This window comes from Colletes gigas, unplaced genomic scaffold, assembly GCF_013123115.1.
Source record: "Colletes gigas isolate AHSC1104 unplaced genomic scaffold, ASM1312311v1 Colletes_gigas_Sc00027, whole genome shotgun sequence".
In the NCBI taxonomy this organism is placed as follows: Eukaryota; Metazoa; Arthropoda; class Insecta; order Hymenoptera; family Colletidae; genus Colletes; species Colletes gigas.
The window spans coordinates 1,328,341-1,350,105 of NW_025106656.1; the positions used below are offsets into that span (position 1 = coordinate 1,328,341).

Here is a 21,765-nt window from a genome sequence, read left to right on the forward strand (position 1 = left end):
TGTTTCGCTTCGATAATGATTAACGAGACGGCCATTTTGGAGCACAATTGCTAAGGAAACGCAGGAAAAATTCAATACACATTGTTATCTATCTATAAAAGAAATTAATTTTATTTTGCGTATTTAATCGTATTTAACATGATTTTATACTCTGTTGGAAGTAGGTTAAAAGCAAATTATATCGTGTTTGGTCTCATTTTAATCCGGAAACTCTTACAAATACATTGGTAAAAATTTTATTTCAAAGAAAACAAAAATAAAAAACTTTCATCTTTGCATTATGTACGTCTGTGCGAGCCCCAGATGGGGTTATGTTACTCGACGTCGAGCTTCGTGTTGTGTCAAGGGGTGTCTCCTCTCAGTAGTAGGGACGACTACCGTTCACTTATCCGATCGAAAATGACTTGCAGTTAACCGAGCGTTGTTGAAGTGAAATAAAATTTGTCGTACAGTTCGATAGTGATTAGATATTATTACCAGCCGTTACGTATTACGGTTCGAAATTAGGTTACGTCCACCGCGGGAAGGAGAACGCGAATGGAAAAAGTGCTTTGACACCTCGTTTACCGGTACGTGAGTCATCGTGACTCTTGCCAGTAGTTCGTTTAATTGCTTATCTGGAATCGTACTTTGCGTACCGACTTACGGATCCGTGTAATTATGCGTTGCCTGACCGGAAGCTAGCAGGAGTTCGCGTCTAATAAGATTCCGTCGCGAGACAAGAAAAATTCCTTTGTTTACGGTATTCAGACGCGTTGTCCGCGAGACACATATACCGTCGTTTTGTTTACAAAACGCACGATCGCGATTCAAGCAGTCTTCGAAAAGCAATTTTATAACAGACTAATTATGGCGCGCGCGTTACTACAAACGGCGTCTTATCGCGATTAATGCGATTTTAATTATGCAACGGGTTGCGTAATTTTATGTAATTTTTAAACCCAGCAGAAATCATTATCGCGGATAAGTGATTGCGGAAAGCGGCAGCAGTGTGTCGGAACAATTTTGAAAAAAAAACGAACTATATGATAGGAATTATTCATGACTGTTGCGAGCATATCTCCATCGTTAATTAACAAGATTATACCCGAGAAAAAATATTATACGTAGAATCTATTTGAATCGTTCGTTTGGTATTATTATTTGTTAGAAACCTTGACGATCTTTAAATAAATTAGACTGCACGACGCTTACAAACATGTCAGTCTACTGCATATTATACACAAAAAAATTTATAAACTTGTCTTGTGAAGAGTCCATGGAGTTACACAGAACTTACAATTGTTTCACTTTAATTATAACTTAAACAACATCGAGCATCACCTAATATAATATTTTACAAAATACACCAAAATGGATCGCTCTACTATCATTCTAAAAAAGCACATCAAATTATATTTACGATTCTAGAGACACGTATAGTAAAATTTGTGAACGAAGAAAATATTATACAAATGTAGAATCTATTCGAATCATTCGTTTGGTATTATTATTTGTTGAAAACCTTGACGAGTTTAAAATAAAGTAGACTGCACGACGCTTACAAACGAGTCCAGTACAATCGTACCATTTTAATTATATCTTAAAAAATATCGAGCATCTACACCTGATAGTTTACAATACACATTACAATAGTACAATTTGCAAACGATAAACATGCAACGATCAAAAAATTGATTAATCTTCGTATCGTTTCGTTCGACAGAAAAGTATATATGCAGTGAGTTGTAGGTGGTCGTCGACAACTCGGGAGTCCACTTTGCGTTCGCGCGTCCTTTGAGTTTGATGAGGGAAGAATGGAAGACGCGTTTGAAGCCTCGAATCATTGACCCTGACTTCCTGTTGGAGAGTTTCGGCAGCATTAACACGTTTCGGGCATTGTGCCTTCTGTCTGAGGTGTTTTTAAGCAAGGGCCAAGCGAGTGGCTTTTGTGAACGGCGTCAACAAAGCTTCGCTTTATCGCTGTTCGTTCTTTGAACTTCCGGCCGCGTCTTTGGTAACGGCGCGATACTTTCTCGGTCGTCGCGGCGCCCGTTCGCCATTCTCCGCCGTCATTTCCCTTCGATTCGATGACTACAGGTATCCGTACTCCAAGCCAGAAGTTCCTTTGAATCTTGCATCGCGATTGCGACAGAGTCACTTGTCCTCGAGTAGCTTATTTTCTCTTCGATTTAGAAGGCGACACCTTTTCGCCACTCGATTGCTAAGTGGCGACTAATCTAACAACTAGAATATTAGTTTACTGCTACTTAAATATTTCATTCTATTGAAAATCAAGATTGAAATAATTTTTGCAACCTACAAGGATAGTATTGCAATACGAATATTCGAGAGTTTATAATGTTTTGTATTAGTACAAATGAATAATCCAAATTATCTTAAGGGGCTATTATACCTTGTAGCCACGAACAATACAGGTTTCTCTGTGATTTTTTTTTACGGGCTATTAAAGAGCGATTAATTCCGTGTTTTGTAGATACATTTATTATATATTTAGCTATATTTACGAATTTTTGCAACGCATAATATCTATTGATTACGCTGTTTTTGTTGATCATCAAACAACAGTTTTTACGAACGGTACCCGACTGCGTACGTGATATCTTGCGAACAAGTTATCCGAAATCAAAAAACCAACGATATTCTTAATGTAGATGAGTGTAGTTATAGCATGAACTAGGATCTTTTCAAAAAAACAAAAAATTTGCAAAATGGCAGCTATTTTACGAAAAAATACTGAATATTTTCATATATTCGGTTGCTTTTTTGTTAATAAAAGAAAAAGTATTGCATATATCGCAATTATCCTAGTTCATGCTATAGGGAGACCAGTTCTAAAGATACTGTATAAATTTCATGTTGATATCTTGAATAGTTCTTTCGTTATCACATACGCAGTGCCGAAAAATGTAGTTTCGAGAAAAACAGCTTTACAGTTTCACGTCCAGTTGTTATACCTACGCGTGGTACATTACAGGCTCTAACTTCGTTAGTTTTTCAAATTTCAAGTTAATATTTAGTAGATATATTTTCGAGACTACATACTTAAAGAAAATGCAAAAAAAATTCGATTTTTTAAATCCCACAAGGTAGAAAGGCCCCTTAAGCAGTTATAAAATCAAGTTTAAAGTCAATAGATTTTCCCGCTCTTTTGCGGTCATATAGTGTTGACATATAGCTAGTTAAAACAAAAGATAGTTTAGCGAAAGGCCCAACATAACCTTCAAAAGTAATCAATTCAGTAGAGTCGAAAATGGCAACAGATAAGGTGCATATCCGACACAGCATTCTTTACGAATTCCAACAAGGGAAAAATGCTGCAAGAGCATGAGAATCGATTTGTTCCTTTCTCGGTGAAGGTGTCGTATCATATGATGTGCGCACATTTTGGTTTAAGCGGTTTAAACGCGGTGATTTGAGTCGAATCGACAAACAACGCCCTGGAGGCATAAGGAAGTGCGACAACGATGATTTGGAACAACTGCTCGCTGAGAATGCGGCAGAAACGCAAAAAGAACTTGCAGCACAGTTAGGAGTAACCCAGCAAACGATTTCCAAACGCCTACGTGAGATGGTTAAGATCCAGAAAGAAGGAAAATGGGTTCCGCATGAACTCACTGCGACCAACAAAAATCATCGAGTGACAGCGTGTCTTTCTTGTGGAAAATCTTCACGGGCGATGAGAAGTGGATACTCTATGACAATCCGAAACGCAGAACGACATGGGTAAATCCCGGCGAAGCATCAACATCGGTTGCCAAACCCAATCGCTTCGGGAAGAATGTTCTTCTCTGCATTTTGTGGGATATCAAGGGAGTGGTTTATTAGGAGTTGTTGGAACAGGGTGAAACAGTTACTGCGGATTGCTACCAACGTCAATTAATCTGCTTGAGTCAAGCATTGGAACGAAAACGTCCGTATACTGGCAAAGAAGAACGTCCAGTGAAATTGTTGCATGACAACGCCAGGCTACATTTTGCTTCCCATACAAAAGACACCATAATGAGTCTCGGCTGGGACGTCTTACAGCACCCGGCGTATTCACCAGACATTGCTCCATCTGATTATCACCTGTTCCGGTCGATACAACACGCCTTATCCGATATGCACTTCCAATCAGTGGATGAGATCCGAAAATGGCTTGACGACTTTATCGGGTCCAAAAACGTAAAATTTTTCCGAGATGGAATTCATCAGCTGCCTGAAAGATGGCTTAAAGTTATAGAAAGTAACGGCGAATACTTTTACCGAACAATTCAATTTACTTTCTTTTAAGATAAACATTGAACGTGGCTGAAAAAATTGGATTATTCATTTGTACACCTAATAATTGTCGAAATATAGAAGAACGACCGTTCCCCGACTACTGACGTAGACAAACGATTTCCAGAAGGCGAATAAAAATGCACGTAACTCTTAACTGGCGCATTGAAGTCAAGAAAGTCTGTACGATTAGATCACCGCGCGGATTTATCTAGCATGCTTCGGAAAATCGTTGCTCCGAGCGTTGCGAAACTCTTTAACAGAATGACTGTTATTAACGTGGCGTGGTCTCTCGATCGTTCCTCTTTATTGCACGCGGGTTTCTAATACTTGTATTCGATAATTATAAACCTTATTTATCGTGGTCGTGGCGTGCCTCGTGTTCCCTTCGAACGGTCACGCATCGTTTATCGTAATTTACAACGAAGGTACGCAAGTGGGCGCTACGCGTTTCATTATTTACTTTTATTCCCGACAAAACGATTATTACGTACAGTCCTGTCGAATTACACTTTTCACCGATCAATTACCAACCCACGTTTTACATCAACAGCGTAAATAGTAAAAGGTATTAAAATTGGAGCGAAATTTAAATTAAATTAAAACTTATATGAATCTTTTCAGAATGTTTTTAATGTCTACAAAATTCTAAGACAAAGACAAATAATAACACAAACAAACTAGAACCAGGCTAATTTATAAACGAATTGACAACTACGTTCTACAAAAGCATGTATGGTGTTATTAATAGATTTGTGTCTAACTGTGCCATCTTTTCTTGCAACTAGAATTTCCAGCAGATAGCCAACGTGCGCTATCTTCGTTAACGTTTTCAAGTTTATCGACACGTTTACGTAATGTTTTTTCATAGATTAACGTTAAAATTTCGTACGTCGAATGGACATTTATTTTCTCTTAATCAGGACGTATATTCGTATCAGTCAAGAGGGATCGCCAAAAAATAATATTTACGACTTCTGTGACTTCGAATCTAGCGCTAAAGTAATAAAGTTATACGAAAGAGAACGCTCGTTTTTCGAGCATGTGGTACAGTGAGAACTCGATAAATGTCACTACTCTGGGTCCGGTCAGGAGCACTTATGGAACAGGATAATCGTTTTTCGAATTTGATTGTAGTTTATCGACGCCTCAAATATGGAAAGAGTCAGTAGCTAAAGAAAAGAGAGGGACTGAAAACCGGATTTATCGCTCCAGTTTAAGTATCAGTTACACATTACATTTCTCAAAATATTTCAGTTTACGCAAAATCTGATATCGTGTGCTAAGACGTGTTCAATTTCGAGTGAAATGTCTCAGTGGAGTTGGGGAAAGGTATTTAACACGTTGACTGCCAGACCAAACCCCTCAAATTAAAAGGAAAATTAAATTTTGTTATTAGACAATTGGAAACTAGCATACCAAGAATTTGTCATGGAATTTATTTTCACAGACTCGTTAAAATTCAAGGGTCCTACCTAGCTTTATTTTCTTTTACGTCCAATCTTGGGAATTCATTTTTTTAACTCCTTGGTGAAAAGTCGTGTCACCCATATGTGGGTGACGTGGCAGTTAATGTGTTAATGACACCTCCAAAATATGTACTATCCAAAGATGACTTGTTGGCTAGGCACCAACAAACTAAACGTGAGAAGGGCAAGGAGAGAAGGTCTATGCCCCGCCTTATTCCCACCATAGAGGCCCACTCTGACGTCACACCACATAGCAGTAGGGTCTCCATAACCACGAGAGATACACTTTTGTTCTATTCGTGGCTAGTATTTTGAGCGTACGGTTACGCCAATGCCTCTCAATCTTGTCCTATCCTGCTCTGTTCCTGTACATTTCGTTCGCGTCCTTTGTCACGCGATGGAATTGTAGTTGTGAGCGACTCAGCCAATAACGACAATGAATGTGAGAGCCAATCGGCGTGCCTAGTCATCAAGTCATCGCTGTATAGTACGTACTCGTATCTTCTCGAGGTCAGTGGATAGTACATTTATCGAACAGAGGTAGCTAACGAAACCTCCTATCCCATAAGTGTTGCAGTTGTGCTGATCACTTACGGTACAGTGGAAGAGTTCCGTTTGAAAATAGCTACCTCCTATTCGATAGATGTACTCAGCACCTCGATTTCCCCCACATGATAGTAAAATTTTTATTAACAAAAAGTAAAAAATAAAAAACTTTCTTTTGTACAGTAGTGTGGTCACAAACGAAGGTGACTAAGGCAATAAAGATTTTTAAAGAAAGTCGCTACATCTCTGGTTACACTTCGCCTTACTGGTTCAATGGGGATTCCCCTAATGGTGGGGATAAAAATGTATCATTTATGGAACAGTTCTTGAGGAGATTTATCGAGTTTTCATTGTATTAGGATTACGTTTGTACGTTCGCCTGTCGATTATTCGATCGACCGATTGGAAATCCATCTGCATGGCGGGGTAAGTGAAATAACAGCCCTGGGATTAAGCGGAATGTGGTGACGCGAGTAAGTAGAATGTGGACAGCGTCGAGCAATTTTGCCTTACGAAGGCTAACCATAACGTTTGACCCAATACGAATCGCGCGTAAGGTCTTTTTTGCACGGCGGAATATTACACGTGCGAAAAGAAACTTTCACCCGAATAATGCAACAGGTGCAATCACAAATTCGTTGCACAGGCTCGCGTTACCCTATTTGTATTACTTTTACAATTTCAGAGAGCAAGAACCTCGGGTTAAAAGACACGAATAACTTTGTATTAGGCTAGAGTCTAAAGTAGCTTTCAGTTTTTAATTATATTATATAGTCATGAATTATTTATATCTAGTTGGAAGATTTTTAATCCACGGTTGAACTACTATTTTATTTTGATAATTTTATTCGTTTTTAAAATACCTACGCGATATATTTAAATTATATGGAAGTAATTTAAATTAATTGTATGATCAATAATATTCTTCAAAATACGATCAATACAAATTTGGCAGTTAATAAAATTACGATAGGGTGTTCGGCCACCCCTGGGAAACATTTTAATGGGGGATTCTAGAGACCAAAATGAGACGAAAATCAAGAATACCAATTTGTTGATTGAGGCTTCGTTAAAAAATTATTAACGTTTAAAGTTCCACCCATACTGAATTTTTTTCTCGAAAATGCGCAGGATTTCGGGGGTATGTCTATTCACCAAAAATGATAGTAATTGATCCCCGCAATCGAGAATAATTTTTTCAGAACGATTTGAAATTCTTTTTTTTCGTTGAAAAATTTAGGCACCTGATTAGATTTTCGATAAGGAATTTAGACCGAATACCCTGTATAAGACGAATCCTCGTAAGAAAAACTCAATTTGAAAGATAAATTTAACCCTCTAAAAAAAAAATTCGATATTTACAGATGAAGAAATTCGAAGAAGGAGACGTTTTCCAGTTGTTTTCGATGGGCGACCATTCTGTTTTCAATCACGGGGAACACCGACCGTGGAATTTTCTGTTTCACTCGGAGCCGCGATTACCGTTCCCCGGAATCTAACTCGAGAAATCGATGGCTGACTATTCACCCTTTGAATATTCCACGAGTTCCTGGAATCGCGACTCCGCGTCGACGTCCACCAGCGAGTATGGTTGGGTTGATAGTCGGATGTATTTCCATGTGTATCGATCGACGCGACTCACCGACGGTAATCCGATGTTAAGCTTTTCATAGGCCGACGTGGAATGATAGAAGCGATGGCAGTTTGTATACACGTCGGTTTCTATACTCGTCAAATTATTGACAGTTCACTTTGCTACGTGACGTGCACGGACGTGGTTAAGCGTTATTCGAACAAGTTTCGCAAAATGGCGGAGAAGAGCTGGACCAGAGGGTTCGTTCGCGATACTGAAGCGTCGATACAAACGAATCTATATATAGTTTTAAATGTACTTGCAAAAGTCTTTTTAATTTGCTCTCTCAACCGGTGAAACGTATGGAAAACGATTTATACACACGAAAAATACAATTTTATTCGTAAGTTTTCGATTCTATACTCAACCCTTAACTGGGCTCTCAATCTTAACAGAATTATTTTACTTAATATTTTTACCAAATTGATAAATCGAAATAAACTTAAAAACAATCTTAAAGCATTTAAAAAATAATATAATAACATAATTGTTAGTTTAAACTACTTAAGGGTTAAAGTTACAAAAGTCGTGAACATTATTTGCTAGCAAAGAAACCGATCTATCAACGCGTGACGGCTATTAATAAAAATATGTACAATTAAAGTCCGTAAATCTAGCGTTAAGAGCGTCCGTGGACGTTCCAATATGGCGGCCAGAGACACGTGATCGTTTCACGACTCTTCGTTCTCGCTGGTAACGCGAACAATTTTCTTTCGTGGTGTACTTGGCGTACATCGTGGGTCGCGGTTAATTTTCCGAGAAAAGTATGCGTTACTCCGAACAACAATTTGGCAACCATAATTTTCTCCGTGTCGTCCGTTTGAGAATCGATGGAACGTTCAGAATCTCGGCGGCGAGGTTTCCATTCAACGCGTGAGTTGTTCGCGAACAATGGAGAGTTGACGTGTTCCAAGGAGCAGTCTCCAAGGACGAGAGGTACGAGGACCTTAAGTCACGCTCGGGTTCTTCCTGTAAGCCTCTAATTGCTGGTTCGTTCCGGAGCGTAAGCCGCCTTTTTCCACAGAGTTTACCTCCGTCTAGACTCCACGGGTTCTCGTCATCGTTGAAAAACGCAGCCAGTTTCCCGAGGAAAAGTGCCCTCCTCGATTTCTGTTACGATCCTCGCGAGTATCGGAAAACTACGTTACCTTCCACTTACCCAGTTCCACGATTCTGTGCAATAGATATTTCTCTAAACCATTTCGAGTATTCAGGGAAATATGTTACGTGATTTCACTCGTACACTATTATTTTAATATTATTAACGTTATGCAACCAACAATATAGCGATTCAACATGGAAAACATGGAATACAATTTAACAGATTTACAAAATTAATTTTAATCGATACTTTAAATACGACGAACTTGCTTTTCGTAACTTCACAATTCTTATTTCGCTTAAGTTTTCTATGTTTCGAACTAAAGATAAAAAAAATCCGATTGAAGCGCGAGAGTCACTTCTTTGCTTCCCTTGCTGAAATGTTTCCCTTTTGCAGTCGCATCGATCGAAACTGCAATGTGTGCACCGACATCGTCGCAGTTGGTAAATGTTGCACATTAGAGAGAGAAGCGACCGCGCGGCAATGACACGATTCGTGTCTTTTTTCCGTCGTTTCTATAGCGAAACAGAGAACCTGCGGATATCTCGTACCGGTTCTCCGCGCATTCTTCTCCAAGGATATTGCGATAGTCTCGTCGCTTTGCAGGTAAAGTTATCTGGCAAAAGGGTCCAGGATAGCTTTTGCGCCGGCGTTTTTAGCGTTGAAAATAAAGCAGCGAAATAGCGCGGACCGTGCCTCGTCCGAGAATACTATTTTTAGTGATCCCTGTTCCTTTGAAGGCCCCTAAATTTATTCCCCCCCTCCAACCCTTCCCCTCGGGACAATTTTTGAGGACGTAATTGGCAACGCGACGAAATGTCCCATTGTGTGCATTCTAATTTTAACCTTTGCCGCGGAAAAATTTATTCCGTATTAATAAATATTTGATGTAAGCGACTTGTAGAGTCTTCTTATACCGATGAAAATAAATTTTCACCCCACTACCAAGCATAATAAAAATAAATGCAATATTCTAATTGCCCCCCTTATAGAGATACATTGTTCTAGAGATATTTCTAGAATCTTTTTATGTTGTGATGAACACTACTGACAAAAATTAATTTTCACCCCACTCCCAAACATAATAGCAAATAAAAATAAATGCAATGTAATCTTCTAATTGCCCCCCTTATAGAGATACATTGTTCTAGAGATATGTATTTCTAGAATCTTTTTATGTTGTGATGAACACTACTGATGAAAATAAATTTTCACCACACTCCTAAGCATAATAGCAAATAAAAATAAATGCAATATTCTAATTGCCCCCCTTATAGAGACACATTGTTCTAGAGATATTTCTAGAATCTTTTTATGTTGTGATGAACACTACTGACCAAAACAAATTTTCACCCCACTCCCCAAGCATAATAGCAAATAAAAATAAATGCAATATTCTAATTGCCCCCCTTATAGAGACACATTGTTCTAGAGATATTTCTAGAATCTTTTTATGTTGTGATGAACACTAGTGACCAAAATAAATTTTCAATCCACTCCCCAAGCATAATAGCAAATAAAAATAAATGCAATGTAATTTTTTAATTGCTCCCCTTATAGAGATACATTGTTCTAGAGATATTTCTAGAACCTTTTTATGTTGTGATGAACACTACTGACCAAAATAAATTTTCACCCCACTCCCCAAGCATAATAGCAAATAAAAATAAATGCAATGCAATTTTTTAATTGTCCCCCTTATAGAGATACATTGTTCTAGAGATATTTCTAGAACCTTTTTATGTTGTAATGTATACTACTGACAAAAATAAATTTTCTCCCCACTCCGTAGCATAATAGCAAATAAATATAAATGCAATATAATCTAATTGCCCCCCTTATAGAGATACATTGTTCTAGAATCTTTTGTGATGAACACTACTGATGAAAATAAATTTTCATCCCACTCCCAAACATAATAGCAAATAAAAATAAATGCAATGTAATCTTCTAATTGCCCCCCTTATAGAGATACATTGTTCTAGAGATATTTCTAGAACCTTTTTATGTTGTAATGTATACTACTGACAAAAATAAATTTTCTCCCCACTCCGTAGCATAATAGCAAATAAAAATAAATGCAATATAATCTAATTGCCCCCCTTATAGAGATACATTGTTCTAGAGATATTTCTAGAATCATTTTATGTTGTGATGAACACTAGTGATGAAAATAAATTTTCACCCCACTGCCAAGCATAATAGCAAACAAAAATAAATACAATGTAATTTTTTAATTGCCCCCCTTATAGAGATACATTGTTCTAGAGATATGTATTTCTAGAATCTTTTTATGTTGTGATGAACACTACTGATGAAAATAAATTTTCACCCCACTCCCAAGCATAATAGCAAATAAAAATAAATGCAATGTAATCTTCTAATTGCCCCCCTTATAGAGATACATTGTTCTAGAGATATTTCTAGAATCATTTTATGTTGTAATGAACACTAGTGATGAAAATAAATTTTCACCCCACTCCCCAAGCATAATAGCAAACAAAAATAAATGCAATGTAATTTTCTAATTGCCGTTTCATTGAGATATAGTCCGGGCCGCGATATAGCGAGGTCGTGAATTAAACTCTTAAGGGGGGACCTCTATGTTGAAATCCGAAATTTAGCCGATTTTCAAGAATTATTTCGAAGGATAAGGAATTAATAAATATTTGTAAGGTTCTGAGGACTATTTAGAATATACTTCAATTTTATTTTGCAATTTTTTTTGTCCAAATAAAATGCAGACTGGCGGAGATACAGCATGATTTGCTAGAAGCGTCGCAAGACGTCTAAAACGGTGTACATTCTAGTGTCGGTTTTTATTATCCGAATCTGCTAAGCAACGAAATATGATTAGTATATAACAATAGTAAATGGATGAACCGAAGATATTGAAAGACAATTAAAAATTGGAAAAATGGCAGACCTCAGAGCAAAAAGCTTAATATTTCAAAGAAGACTTAACATCTTGCTTGAGGGTGCCTTTCTGAATGTCTTTCTATGACCGTAACTGCACTACCTTTTTTCATTTTCTTCATACATATATTATAAGCAGGTAAAATTTCTAAAAGTGGCGACACTGGATAAAACATTTCTTCGTACGGGTCTGACTATGGTCTAAGGCCCTTAGCTGCTTCATATTTCTGTCAATACACTTGTTTTGGGTGCTGAAACGTATTAACTTTGACACCTACTCGAGTTTAGGACCTCGCTATATCGTGACCCGGACTATACATTGTTCTAGAGATATTTCTAGAGTCTTTTTATATTATGATGAACAATACTGACGAGAATAAATATTGACCCCCCTGCTAAGTATAATGGTACAATAAAATAAATTTTATAACAATATTGAATTAGCAATTTTGGTATTAAACATGTTCACAGTGATCTGATGCCTTATCTTACGCTAATGTAGGATATATTACGGAAAGGAGCCGTTGTATTTGTATATATTTACATACGACTGTATTCATATATGTTTATATATGTATGTACATACAGATTATCGATCATCTTCTAAGAATATTTCAATCACCATAACTGGTTCATTCGTATACTCGATCTCATATTATATTTTCGACAAAATTCTTATAAAATCTTATATTTCCAGCTTTAAAGATTGTTGTCTCAAATAGTGCAAATAAACAACAGAATATTGGTAAATCAAACGTGATAGATAAGGGTACACATAATAAAGTATTGTTCTCTATATTAAAAATATATTTGCCTAAGATTCGAAGATAAATTATAATATAGATCCATTTGAATAATAATATTAGATGTTTATTCGTAGTTGTTTATTCGTAGTATTCGAATACCTATAAAATATTTGAATAGTCCTGAATCTACTGTACTATTTTACATCCTGTGTACAGAGTGAGTCATGCAATAGGGTCGACTCATATCTCCTGTTTGGCTAGAGATAGAAAAAAAGTTGCAGAAGATAAAGTCGAACGATACCGGAAGATTGACCTTTTTGCTCTTTCGTTTTTTATCAAATTAGCAACATTGAAATTTAAAAATTCATGTTCATCGAAACGAAACCATAGAATCGATATGCAATCGATCAAACGATTTACTCCAAATTTTCGATCACTTTTAACCACGATCGCAACGATGGAATATTTATCGCAAAACTTTTGCAAAATTTTATTTATTCTGTTAATCGAAGATTTAAATTCCTCATTGGTTACCGGGTCGTTCGACCTTATTATTAACAACGTTGCAAATCAGATAACGTTACTATTAATTTGTTAACCAAATTTTAGCACCACGACACAGAAAGTTATTTAAATTCAGTTTCTTTTTTCATTCGTTCAAGCGTCTTGTTATGCTACGAGTTTCCATAAGGTGAAAAGGCTGAAACAGCCGCCATGAATATTAACGATACCTGAGGATTTAACACCCGTTAATGGACGTGCAAAATATAAGAATCGTCTTCTATTAATATTAAATAATCTCTCTAAAAAATGTTATATTCCATGGAACTTACTAACGAAAAAATATATGGGTAGTCGATAGTTTCTCTGTGAATTTTTATATTTAATATCAATTCGAAACGACTTTGCGACATTATGAGCACAAATTTTTTTTCTGTGGTATTCCGATTGTTGTCACAAGGGTGGAACGAGAATTAACCCAATAACGCCCAAATTATTATTTTTTCAAATTTCAAAATGTCACTTATTCAGATTTATTAGTAACCTTGCCCAGAATAAGAAAATATTTTCAAAAATTTTTTCCATCCTCACATTTTTGAATTTTGGCCTGTCCTATAAATAGGACGCTGGGACTTACTGCTATCAGAATTGCAAGTGTATAGTATATGTATATGAAAGTATTGAAAACAATTATAAACAATTATAAATTTTTTTCGGCGAAAAAAAAATTTTTCAAATCGTTCTAAAAAAATTATCTTCGGTTGCGGGGATCAATTACAATCATTTTTGGTGAGTAGACATACCCCCGAAATCTTACCCACTTTCTAGAAAAAAATTCGAGAAGGTGTGAAATTTTTCGACGGGGAAAAAAATGTCAAATCGTTCTAAAAAAATTATTTTCGGTTGCGGGGGTCAATTACAATCATTTTTGGTGAGTAGACATACCCCCGAAATCTTACCCACTTTCTAGAAAAAAATTCGAGAAGGTGTGAAATTTTTCGACGGAAAAAAAAATGTCAAATCGTTCTGGAAAAATTATTTTCGATTACGGGGGTTAATTACAATTATTATTGGTGAATGGACATATCCCCGAAATCTTGCGCATTTTCGAGAAAAAAATTCAGTACGGGTGCAACTTTAAACGTTAATAACTTTTTAACGAAGCCTCCATCAACAAATTGGTATTCTTGATTTTCATCTTATTTTTGCCTTTAGAATCCCCCATTAAAATTTTTCCCAGGGTTGGCCGATGATCCTGTATAACTCAAAATTATGACAATATCCGCTGCTTCCGCAAAGTGCCCAAAATTTGTAGCCAAATAATAGGCTTTCCACGTATAAATTGTTTCAATGAGTTGTGTCCAAAATATCTCAGAATCTTTTTCTCAATTGACAATTCTTTTTCGAAAATTCCATATTTTGTATATTCACTATTTATCATATTTTGCATTTATATTAAATTTCATAATAAATTTACAATTTAATATTTAAATAAGTACCAGTGTTCTATTTATAGGACAGCTGCATAAAACTTGTAACCAATACGAGTTTTTGCTAAAAATACATAAACAAAGTTTACAACAATCTTGAATAATCACTCTCCAATAGGAATAACACATTAGAAGATGAAAAAAGTGACAATACGGAGTTTTAATGATCGAGTATATAATTCGAGACAAAGTAAGAAAATTTATGCAATGTATATAATTTTTTTATTAAAAGAATATTGACAATATAATACAACAATAATTATAATTTAGTTTAATACACCCTAAAATGTGTGTGATAAATTTTTCAATTTAATTTGAACCAATTTTAAGGGTTGAAAATAAATAAAATGCTTAGTGTCCTGTAAATAGGACACTGGCTTATAATGGGTTAAGAATCTAAAGGCAGAGCGTGTAAGTAGGCGGCACAAGGATCTCCGGTGTTCCCTAACACGGTGTTTATCGTTCCAACGATGATATTACCGGGGCCACCGGAAGCAAACCGTGCAAGATACAAGGTACCGTGTTTATTTGTCGTGAAATCTATTCGCGTGTGCATGGACCTGCGTCGAGCACGCTGCTTGTAGTTGCTTTTGTGCGTCTCCTTTTGTCCGCGCTTCGCTCGTTTCGTTTCTGCATGGACGTGGAAACGAGGATCCCGCCTGGTTTTCTGGTTTCCACGGGGCGTCAAAAGGGAGACGGCCGAGCACGCGCGTTTGAGAACGTTTCAGAAGTCTGAGAAAGCTCGTAATCATCGTCTGGCGCTCGGAATTCCAAGCACACTGCTGAAAATAATTACAGGATCTACTCGAATGGCTCTTTCCCCCCTTGGTAGCGTCGAAAACCGTCGTGCACCGACCATCGTGGAAACGTTTCACGGAATATTCGAGGAACTCGAAATTCAACGTGTCGCGTTATCTGAGCAGAATCGAAGATATTTTACTTTGCAACGTTAATTTTAAAATGTATAATTTAAATTATCGTTCCACGATGGAAGCTCCAAATAACTTTGTCTTCGTTCGAAATTGCTTCTGAAAACGTTCGTAGGAAGATTTGCATTCGACAGCCTGGCGTAAGAATATTTTTGTCGAACTTATGCTCGTACCGTTCCGAAAGCTATCGAATTAGTAGTTAATACGAAACAAAGAATTGCTATTTATATGATAATCAGACCCTCGAGGAAGACCCCGGAGGGCTTTGCATAGAAATTGAAGTCTCGAACCTGAAAAGATCCCGTGTTAGCTGTATTTATTCTACCGAGAGTTACCGAGAATTCCAATTCCCCGACGAGTTTCTTTAATCTTTGCCCCTCGAAGATTCGTCAACATCGACGGTGAACTTTTCAACGGACCGTGATTAATTCTCTCGATACGGATTACTCTTATTGTCGTAAAACATTGAACCAAACAGCTCCAGATATTGAAATCAGAATAATAAATTGTACAAATAAAAGTTGGAATAACGGTTTGCCCACCGGTTACTTTCCATTATATTTTTATTAACGTGACCTAACTCGAGTCAACGGATCCCTTCTAATTGATCCAAAGATACGCGAGAAGTACTACTTGGAATTAGCGAATTGACGTCTCTTAACGGGCTGATTAAAAGATTCCGGAATCCTCCAGGAACGTCATTCATGAATCCCAGCGAGAAATGCGAGACGATTACAGAATCATCCGGACGATTGCACCGGCGTTCTCTCCAAGTACCAAGGAGTCCGCGATGCGAGAATAAAGCGTTTCATCCGGCTAATCGCGATCCAAGCCGTGAAACGAACGGTCGAGGTCAATTTCGCCCTGGGAAGTCAATTATTTCAATAAATCTGCCGGCTGCACGGTATCCATTGATTAGCTCGTCTCCTATTAGAGGGACCCGTTGCTCGTGACAGGGGGTAGCCCATAAAATTAGCGACGTAAATCATCCCCTGGAGCGCCACTTTTGCCCGGCACGGAGCGCACTCGTCGACGCCCACCGATTTTCGCCAGTTGTCCGACTCTTTTCCGCCCGTAACTTTGACGTTTGCTTTTACTTTCCAGCCCACGTGGCGCTTATGGGGCGAGGAAAGGGGTGATGGCGTCATATACACAGTGTACCTGAAGAAGGTCCGTTATCATCGACCCACCAGGAGCCTCTCCGCATCGGTAAGTTGTCTCTCACAACCTTTTCAAACACCTTTTAACACTTTCACGGCCGCACTTATCACGCGAAAACCGTTGTCCATCACCAAAGTGACGATACACGAAGATGCTAGGAATATTATTATAAGTAGACTGCGGATCTTTATGCAAATTAATGAAACGGAAGCTTCGCAGAGGGCTGTCTCAACCCCTAAATATAATAATTCGTATCTTACTTTAAGTATTTCTTATATTTTTGCATATTAAATGCATTCTGTAGTTTTTTGAGGATTAAAATTTCCCATAAATGCATAAACATCCGCAGTCTAATTATAAGGAATTATAAATGTAACCTCAACAAACGTAATCAGTTAAATGTACGATGAAATGGTAACTGATACAGTAGATCACGCGCACGTGACAGTGGCCGACGTCTGCTGGCTCTCAAAGTCACATATACGTGACAGCGTCAAAGTGTTAAAATGCTTTCGAAAATTAAAGGTAAACAATTGGTTCGTTCGTTGGTCCTAAAACGCGTCTACAGATACTCCTATTCGTATTCCTACAATACAATAGCGATAAATGAAAGAAAATTATTTTTTGAGACTGGTAGGAGTTCATTTTTTTATATACATTGAGACATCTAAGGGTTTATATGTAAATGAATTAACAATTAAATTTGTCGACGGTCGTGCCGCGTCGGAAACGCGAGTTCTCGTTCGATCACCGAAGTGCAGCTTCATTGGGCGCGGTCAACACTGGGAGGGGGGTGACCGCTTGGGGGAAAAAACCCACGTATTGTTGATTTTTATACGGTTTATATTGTTCATACCTTTAGCGGGATTGTAATTGAGCATTACTTGACCCAGTTATTATTTAAAGAAAACCACTTTACACATAAATTAACAATAAAAATTGTCAACGTGGCACGTTGAAAACAACCCAGTTCTCCTCGTACGGTCACCGAAGAAGTGAAGCTGCATGGGCGCTGTTGAGAGTACCAACAACACAGTATTTTGGGATGGGTGGTTGACCAGCTTGAGAAAATACATAAATAATCTCTAATGTCAATACAAATCGATTCTGAATAATTGAAACACACTGAGAGGTACAATTTTCACCACTGTAAACAGTTTAATAAAATAGAAAAAAAAATAAGCGGACTAGAACAAATTAGAATAAAATATTTATCACACACACTTAATATTGAATTTCTAAACAATCTATGAAGACTACGACACCACCCTCCGCTAATCCTATAAACTTTCCTCCATAAATTCCCAACCAAATAACTACTATAGACAAGATAAAAATCGGGCCAATAATAGTTGCTAATAACCCCTGTTGTTGATACGACTCTAAACTCGTGAAGAAAAAAAAAAAATATTGAATTTCCCTATTAAAACAAATTAGGGATATCCATATCGCGAAAGCCACGAATAAAAAGATCGGTAACGAGAAGAAGTAAATCTCCTAATGTTGGTTCGGAATCTACGAGTGCCACCGTTTAATCGTGTCACTGTAAACGGTTTCCTTTCCGCAGGACTCGGACGACGAAATTTCGCACCTAGAATGGGAGACGGTGAGGGTTCGTTTCCTGAAAGCCGGCACCGTGCAACGGCTGGTGGAGAGTTTGGCAAACGACGACGGGGAGCTCGAGTCTACGTACATCAATGTCTTTTTGGCGACTTATCGTGCGTTCACGACGCCGCGAGAAGTTCTGGAGCTATTGTTAGCGAGGTACGACGCCCTCGACGAGGGATCCGGCGCCCTGACAGGTGAACAGCATCGAAAGACCCTCGTGCAAGCGCTTCACGTCTGGTTGGACGCGTATCCCGGTGACTGGAAATCGGCACCGAGTCATCCTCTGCTCACTCGACTCTTGGACTTCACGCATCGACGGCTTCCTGGCTCGGAGCTCGAGCTCAAGGCAAGGCATCGCTTGCACAGATTCCAACGTGAAGATCAAATAGGTAACAAACCAATTCAACTAAAATTAGTTTTTTTTTTAATTTCAATCTATACATTCATACCTTATATTTAACACTAGATATATATATCCATTTTTTCAAACATTAAATTTTTTTTATTTATATTCAACGAGACAATAACAAATCCCAAGCAAGAAAACTTTGTCTATACTGTTTAACACTAGAACTACCGACAGTTATAGTGTGTTTATTTGTATCAAGGAGATTGAAACGATAGGTGCGTGAAGAAATGTATAACGCAATGGAAATAAGTGTTTACTATTAGATAAATTTTCAAAAATTCCAGGTTTTATTAGAAATTACGAATGGGTCATTTTGACTGGTTTGGTAGTTCCAGTGTTAAATACGGCTCTGCAAAAGAGGTGTAAACGTCTACATATTTTATATTAATGAATTTCTATTCAACCATAAGAACGTGGTAATAATAATATATATTTTTGCATTTAAATAAAACGGACTTTTAAATTTTTGTACTAATAAGACACTCCGTAATGATACCGTGTACACCCTGTTACGTTCTCGACCATCGGAGACCATTTTATCGTCCATTTTAGAAGCGGAATTTTGACTCTGAAATTAGTATGTTTTCGCGGGTACTTCAAGTTTTCTAAGCGTTGTTATATTATTGTTGCATTCGTCTTACAGCATGCGTCAAGATGAATTAAGCGAGTTAACACATGTACCTAGTTCTGATGAGTCATTTACCAGACGTTATATCGATATTTCGCAGCATTTTCAGTGTGAAACTACAATGTTCGATCGGTGTTCTACGACGTTCAGAGATAAAATCATGTCACTAATTCCAAGCTGAAAACGTAGATTAAGTTGCTTCGAATAGATAAATTTCTTTTACACGTACGAGAAAAGTGTATAATTTTGAAAAATGAAGGTGTTCTTGACATTCGCGTAATTACTGATCGGACGACAGAACTGTATAATTTTCTTTTAACTTCAGCAGTCAGGCCGACTGCATGCATTTAAACTGGCCATGTTATACTGCAAGCCTGCATAATTGTTTGAACATCCTCATAGAGCGATTGAATGTAGTTGTACACCTCATATTTTATACATACGCTCCATCAACTTCAACAACCTTGCTCCAGAAACTATTCCCTTGTAGCGGCGTTTTGTATTCTGCAATTACAGCCGTACTTCTTTAACAATCTCCTTGTTACAAATCTTTTCCCTGAGTTAGCAATTTTGTAGACTCGAGAAAGATGAAAGATGAAAGATGCTGATTAACTTTTGTAAAACTCTTGTACTGTGAAATGGGACGCCACGAAAATGGTACAGAAAATGTCGCAAACTTTCTTGGACGGTTCGTACAACGACTTTGCGTTTAATTCTATTCTCTTTCTTGCTGAACGTCCTTTGTTAAACCATTTCTCTTTTAAATTTTTGGAAAATTTTTCCCTCGTATAAATATTATATTTGAGATTTTAATTTATGCTTCTTACAATACGTAGATATCTTAGTCTGATCTTCGCGTCGCTTAACGTCGAGCCAATTGTAAACATTTCACGAAGCAACAAGTTCGTAAGAGCGTAAGAACAACAAACATCAACAACAATGTTTACCTTTGAATACATTTATCCGATACTGTACCTAACTCAAACCGAACATATTTGTAAGTTAGGTTTTATAGAAAACAATGTCAGTATTATCACTGGTATCGTTTACACAGTATATTCCATAAGTGTGTTTTCATTTGAGAAAGAAATTCGAGTAGGTGCCTAAATTTTTCGACAAAATTCAAAAATTTCAAATCGCTCTGGAAAAATTATTTTCGGTTGTGGGGGTTAATTATGATCATTTTTGGTGAATAGACATACTCCCGAAGTCCTACTCACTTTCGAGAAAAAAATTCCTTACCGAAAATATGGCCAAAAATTTTCATGCGTATCTTTAAAACATCATAACTCCTGAACGGATTGGACGATTTGAATGTTTCGAAACGCAAACAACGCGTATTTTGGCGAAGAATATGTAGAAATTTCAAAAATATTCGAAAAGTTGTTCTTTAACCCCGTAAGGTGAGAAAAACTCCAGAAAAATGGTCCAATTTTCAAACGGGTATAACTTCTATAATAGTGAATATATTTCCGTGAAATTTTTTTTCTGAAGTAGAGCTCATAGGTACCTACAGAAAAGTATTAGACAACTTTTCTGTATAGCGTCAAACAAAATTATTAAAAATCAAAAATGAATATTTAAGAAAAATCGACAGATGGTTGCCTAAATTTCTCTGCGAAGAAAAAAAATTTCAAATCGTTCTAAAATATTATTTTTAGTAGCAGGGATCGATTACAATCATTTTCGGTGAATAGACATACCCCCGAAATTCGACGCACTTTTGAGAAAAAAATTCGAATAGGTGCCTAATTTTTTCGGCGAAAGAAAATAAAATTTCAAATCGTTCTGAAAAAATTATTTTTAGCTGTGGGAGTCAATTGCAATCATTTTTGGTAAATACACTTACCCCCGAAATCCTGTCCATTTTCGAGAAAAAAATTCAGTAGGTGGACAAATTTTTCGACAAAATTCAAAAATTTCAAATTGTTCTGGAAAAATTATTTTCGGTTCCGGGGATCAATTACAATTATTTTTGGTGATTAGACTTATCCCCGAAATCCTATCCACTTTCAAGAAAAAAATTCAGTTGCTGGACAAATTTTTCGACAAAATTAAAAAATTTCAAATCGTTCTGAAAAAATTATTTTCGGTTGCGGGGGTCAATTGAGATCATTTTTGGTAAATACACTTACCCCCGAAATCCTATCCACTTGCGAGAAATAAATTCAGTAGATGGACAAATTTTTCGACAAAATTAAAAAATTTCAAATCGTTCTGGAAAAATTATTTTCGATTGCGGGGGTGAATTACAATCATTTTTGGTTAATAGACATATCCCCGAAATCCTACCCACTTTCTAAAAAAAAATTCTTCACCGAAAATATGCGTGGCCAGAAATATTTTGAGAAAAATGGATCGAAT

The 21,765-nt window shown here is 37.0% G+C and overlaps 1 protein-coding gene across 1 annotated transcript in view; it reads left to right on the plus strand.

The window, feature by feature from the left end:
• LOC122401745 (ral guanine nucleotide dissociation stimulator-like) overlaps positions 1–21,765 on the plus strand; it is a 68,678-nt gene that overhangs the window by 42,897 nt on the left and 4,016 nt on the right. Inside the window, exons 3-4 of the mRNA XM_043404082.1 lie at positions 16,700–16,804; positions 18,324–18,753. Coding sequence (XP_043260017.1) covers positions 16,700–16,804; positions 18,324–18,753 — 535 coding nt within the window. The remainder of the gene's footprint in view (positions 1–16,699; positions 16,805–18,323; positions 18,754–21,765) is intronic.